This window comes from Nannochloropsis gaditana (assembly GCF_000240725.1).
Source record: "Nannochloropsis gaditana CCMP526 unplaced genomic scaffold scaffold071, whole genome shotgun sequence".
Lineage (NCBI taxonomy): Eukaryota > Eustigmatophyceae > Eustigmatales > Monodopsidaceae > Microchloropsis > Microchloropsis gaditana.
In genome coordinates, this window is record NW_005803882.1 from 20,970 (window position 1) to 26,591 (window position 5,622).

General features: G+C 62.1%; 1 protein-coding gene across 1 annotated transcript; it reads left to right on the forward strand.

The window, feature by feature from the left end:
* Positions 1-1,633: 1,633 nt before the first annotated feature.
* On the forward strand, positions 1,634-5,112 carry NGA_2085200 (uncharacterized protein; the record flags this gene model as incomplete). The annotated part of the gene is made up of 1 exon (XM_005855938.1): positions 1,634-5,112. A coding segment is annotated over one exon (3,455 nt), but the record flags the coding sequence as incomplete, so codon positions are not given.
* Positions 5,113-5,622: the final 510 nt, after the last annotated feature.

Below are 5,622 nucleotides of genomic sequence, written 5' to 3' on the forward strand. Positions count from 1 at the left end.
GTGGAGGTGGGAGCGCCCTTCCCCATGCTGAGCCTGGAGGAGGCTCGAGCCGCCTGCCTTTCGGGTGACGCGGACCTGCGCATGGCGGCCCTCCGTATGTTGGTGGCCTCGGCCAAGACCACCACGCTGCCCTCGGCGCTGGAGCAACACTTGATCGAAACCGCGCTGCCGGTCGCCCTTAAGGCCCCTCTCTCGGGCCAGCGCCACGGCTTGGAGCGCGCCCTCCGTCCGCTCTTCCTCCGTTACCAGGAAGCCCTGCGAGTCCTCTCGGCGCGACTTCGCCACCAGGCTCTAAGGGCGCCTGCGGAGGAGGATGTCTCGGCGCACTCCCAGCGTGTAGTGGGCTGCATCGCTCGCGTAGCTCGACTCCTGTGCGAGGGTTTCTATCCCGGAACGAACGTCTCGAGGAGTGCTCCCACCCTGGACGTGCTGGCGCTCTTCCTCGCCATCCTCCAGCCCCCCCCGCCCTCAGACGAGCGGACCGCGGCTCTGTACTCCCGCGCCTTGGCTCCCATCCACGCCTCTCCCACCACCGTGCTGACGGTCCTAAACCTGCTCTTGGCGCCCTGGGAACGCACCCGGCGGACAGCCTTTGACCTGCTCGCCTCCTTTCCGGCCCCCTTGAGCGGCCTCGGGTCCTCGCCTGCATGCTTGGCTCCGGCCATCGCCTGGTCCTTGGAGCTGACGCGGTCGGCTCGGCGGAACGAAAGCGAGGCGGGGGCGCTCATGCTGCGGCTTGTCTTCAAAGTGTACGTGGTGGGGCTGGGATGGCAGGGACTGGCCGTGCTGGAGGACTCTCGTGCTCTCGGCCCTGGAGGGATTCCGCGCCAGGACGACGGGACCTACCCGGGGAGCGCCGAGACTTTATTCCTGCGGCAGGTGACACGACTGATCGAAAAGCGAGTGGAAGCCTTCCAAGAAGGGCTGGCGGCGTGGGGTCTAAGGGAGAATGAGAGGCGGGAGGCGGCCACGGCGGGTGAGAGGGCGGGAGAGAGGGTAGTGATGGTTCAGGGCGCGGTGCAGGCGGCCAAGTATGTCTTGGAGGAGGCCGGTCGCCGCGAGCGAGCCAATGGGGAGGAGGGATGGAGGGAAGAATGGAACGGGGCCGTTGTCGCTCTGGTTGCTGTCTTGGAGAGAGTGCTGGAGGTGGCGTTGGGGGTTGTGGGCACGGCGCAGGAGGGTCTCCCGGAGTCTCTGCTCTTTGACCAAGGTGACGCGAGGGATGCCGAGAAGGCCCATGACTACACAGAGGAGGCGGCCTTGCACACGGCGGGGCCTGGTTTGGTCGTCGATTGTCGAGGGCACCTGATTCGGAGGGGCGGGGCGGCAGGGAAAGGCAGGGAGGTGGAAGGGCTTCTGGGAAGGACGGCTGAGGGCGAGGCCGATGGGGAGGAGGAGGAGGACGACGCTCGACAGCGATTGATCGTGGGCGGGTGGATGATGGTGAAGGAGGCGGGGGCCTGTCTGGCGGAGGTGGTGCAGCAAGCGACCTTCTCGTGCTCGTCGGTCTGGAGCGGAGGCGGGAGGATGACGAGGGGGCAGCCCGCGCACGGACCATCCGGGGGGGGGGTCCAGGAGAGGAGGGAGGTTGAGTCACAGGCGCCGGCCCTCTTGGCGGCCCTGGGTGGCAGCGCCAAGATGGACGCGATAGGCCGCAGCCTGCTGCAGGCGCTAGGGCGACTGAAGCACATGGGAGCCATCCAGGTGACGCAGTCGGCGCTGTTGACCGTCTCCCGGGCCTTGTTGCTCTCCTCCGACCCGGAGCTATCCCGCCTGCCCGATCAGTGGATGCAATCCCTTCTGGACAGGCTGCGCCATCCCCGGGTGCATTTCGTCCTGCGCCGCTCTGCAGGGCTGGCCTCCGGCTTCCTGGGCGTAGTGGGCGCGGAACCGACTAATCGCCCCCCTATCCTTCTGCCCGCGCTGATGGGAGAACTCCTTCGCCTTGCAGCACCCCTTCAGAAGAGCGCATGCCTCGGCACCATGTCGGGTCACGGGCTGCCGTCTGACGACTGGCGCACGCGCATTCACGCCCTGAACGTGCTCCGGCTGCTCCTTCTGGACGGGGGCCCTTCTCGCGACGTGGCGCAAGCCTTCATGGCCCCGGCAATGGAGGTGGTTCTTGTCGCTTTTCGCGATGCGCGCTGGGCGATTCGAAACTCTGCATTGATGGTCTTCGGCGCGCTGATCAACTCCGTCGTGGGTAGCGGCAAGAATAGTTTGGGGGCGGCGGGTTGCGGGGAAGGGGCTGGCGGCCGAAGGGAAGGGCCAGCGACGAGACCCTCGGGGCCGTCGAGTGCCCACGACTTCTTGAGGCGGCACCCAGACTTTTTGTTCATAGTGGCGGGGGAACTCAACAGGAGCATTGGACGGGGCGCAGACAGGGAAGGAAACCCTATGCTCGCGGCCGCCTTGTCGAACCTGACCGCCATCCACGTCGCGGCCCTGTTGCCCCCCCAGATGAGGAGAGATGGCGCTCAGACGTCGCCTTGCCTCTTTCCCCTTATCTTGCTCCTGTCTCGTCTGCGGCCCCCTTCCGAACACGTTGCAGAAAACGAAACTAGTGGAGCTTTGGACGAGTCGTTGAAGCAATGCCTCCCCTCCGTCGTCCGATGCGCATGCTTGCCCGATGGACTCATGCGTCTGACGGCGGCGCGTGCCTTCGCTTCTTTGGTGGGCCCCGTTCGCGCGGCCGCGGTGGTGCTTGCTCTCCTCTCTGCGCTCCCTCCCTCATGCGGTGCTGCGCATCCCGCGCTCGACCCAGCTTTTAGAGGAGCCAGCCATGAATATTACAATACCCTTCACGGCATCCTGCTCATGATCAATTCACTCTTGCGAAGCGTTCCTCAGGCTGTGTGTCGCCTGCGTCATGACGATGGAGGCGAGGTCCTAGGCAGTCTGCCCCACTTCCTTCCGCTTTGCTCGGATTCAGGTCTAAGCCTCGTCGAAGAGAGACGTTGGTTGACGGGCCCAGGAATGACCTGTCCGCCCGTCCGTGAGGAAGCTTTGCAAATGTTTCTGTACATTAACCATCTCTTGGAGAGTTTGGAACCGGCGCAAGCACCCATTGCAGCATCGGAACGGTCAGCCGCACAAGTATTTCGGCACACGCATAGACACCCGTTACATGCGGCAGGCGATGGGGTTATTTCCACGACTCCTCAACATCGACGGTCTGGGCCGAGAGAGGGAGCGCGGTCCGTGAAGTCTTTGCGCGGGGTCATTCAGGCATCCGTGAAAGATTTACTGGACTTGATCGAGGCAGGTGCCTCGCTCGACAAACCGCTGCCAGGGTTCGCTAGCCTCATCGCCTGGACCACGCGCTGGAGCCTTCCCCTCTCCTTGTCGTGTGAGAGCCTCGAATCTAGAACGCCTTGCATGCTGGAGAAGGTTCTCGCAACCTGGCTGCGTCACCGCATAGTCGAGGTCCGTCGAGAGGCCCTCCGCGTCCTTCTCTTCCTTCTGAACCGGCGAGCGGACCTTGGGGACGGACAAACCCAGGAGGACGGGGCGGCCGACGACAAGTTTCTGGAGCAGACACTGCGCGTGGCCTGCAGAGAGCCGTGTGACGCTCTCTGGCAGGAAGTTAAAGTGGCCTTGGTGGCGCAGGTGCAAGAACGCGAGCGAAACCCGAGCCTGCTCAAAGGCCAGATGGAGGCCCTCTGTTCCCTCTTTGGAGAGAAGAGGCGCACGCGCTCTTCCTCCCTTCCGCTAGCGGAGTCGTGCGCGCATGTTTCAGAAGGAGATGTCCGTGTTTTGGCTCAGAATGCGGCAACGCGCGATCTTGAAACGTCTGGGGAGCTTTTGTGCTGTATCTCTCGGCACGAGCCCCAGGCTTTTTCGTCCGTCTGTTTGGCCTCAGGGGGGGGAGGTGGCATTCTTGCGCGGAAACTGGAGTTGATGGGCCATGTGGTTGGTGAAGAGGTCAGGAGAGCGCAGCAGTATGAGCTGGATCGCAACACGGTGAAGATTTCGTATGATCGAGGCCTTAAGAATGTTGAGGAATGGATGTGTCTCATTGAAAGCGCTGCTTTGCCTACACAGACCTCAGCCATGCGCCAGGCGGCTCTGAGCTCTCTTCGGGCCTCGGGTCTGGGCATCCTTCCAGAGAGCTCGGACGCCCCCCACTTCGGCCCTTTCCTTGTCCGAGCGCTCTTCGCGGTCTCTGTGCTGGCCCAGGACGACGAGGATGCGATCCGCGAGGGGGCGCGGAGCGTCTTGGAGGCAGCTGTTGCGGGGAAGCGACTGGCGAGGTCGGCTGCCCCAATTGGTCCTACGAGTTCAGCGACCCCCTGCCTGGACCCTCTCATCGGCTACAAGCTCTCCCAGTTGGCTCGGTGCAGCCAAGGCGTCGCCGAGGAGTGGGGCCGGGCCGTCGTCCGCGTGGTGATCCTGCGGATCCGAGGGCTGGAAGCGGTGCTCAGAATCTCGGTGACATCCCCTCATTTGGGCCTCTCTCAACAAATATTTCGGCCGGAGCCCGACAACGTCTTCGAGGAGCCAGCCCTGGTCAGTTACTGGGCTGTTCGCTCGCTCATAGTGTCATTGGCAGAAATAGAGGAGCCGAGCTCGTTCTACGAGGTGGGCGTAGGACCGGAGGGGCAGGGGGGTGGGAAAGGGGGCTGCTCCACTTCGTTGCCTACAGGCTGGTTTGAGAATGCGGAATTGGCTGAGCTGGACGCGCTCTGGGAGCACGCGGGGCTGGTCACTGAGGCCTTTGAGTCCTCCGCCTGGCCTGGAGGCCTGACTTACCATCCCGACGTCTTCGCTACGCTCTTCGTGGCTGCGCTCGGACAGCTACTCATCACAGTCCTTGCGCCGGTCTCTGGAGAAATGGAGGATCGCAGAACTCTCTGGAAGCGTCTCCAGGAAGTGGGAGAATCTCACCCGCTCATGGCATGGGCGCTGTCGAGTCTGCAGGCGGTTACCGGTAAGGAGGAGCCCAAAACGGTCCAAGCACGTGCGAAAATGGTGTTGGATGCAGTGAATTGGACGGTGGTGGACAAATACACGCCTTTCGCCAGGCCCGGTCTGGAGACGGACACCTTCCTTTCTGTACAGAGGGCGACTTGGGAAAAAGCAATGTAAAAAGTCTACAAATAGCCGCCCTTTTTATGTGCAGTTTGTTTAAGAATGGGACGCCCCACATCCGCCTCTTGCTGAGTGTATCTACGGGATTTTCCTTTCCAACACTTTGTTTCAAAACAGTCCAATTTTGCAGTGAATCTTACACAAACAAGATCTCAGGTCACCGAGAATATGCATTTATCCCTTCAGTCGTGCGGTCACTCCTCAATCACCTTCCCTAGCCAAGCAAGGACGTCTGCTTCCTTCTCTTTGAGGAAAAAGTGCCCCCCAGGAAAGGTTTTGATCTGAATGCTGCACGTGGTGTAACGATCCCACTCCGGGAGCTGCTCAGGCGGAGAACGGGGATCATCCAATCCACCGATGAGCCATAGAGGAGCCTCCAACTTTTCGGCTTTCTCGTTGAATACATAGCGGTCCATACAGAGGTGGTCCATCTTGATGCCGGCGAGCACGGATGAGACCAGGAGCTGAGAGGAAGGGGAGTTTATTCGGTGAGCATGTGGCCGGGTGATTTCGGACGTAGCGATATCTGTC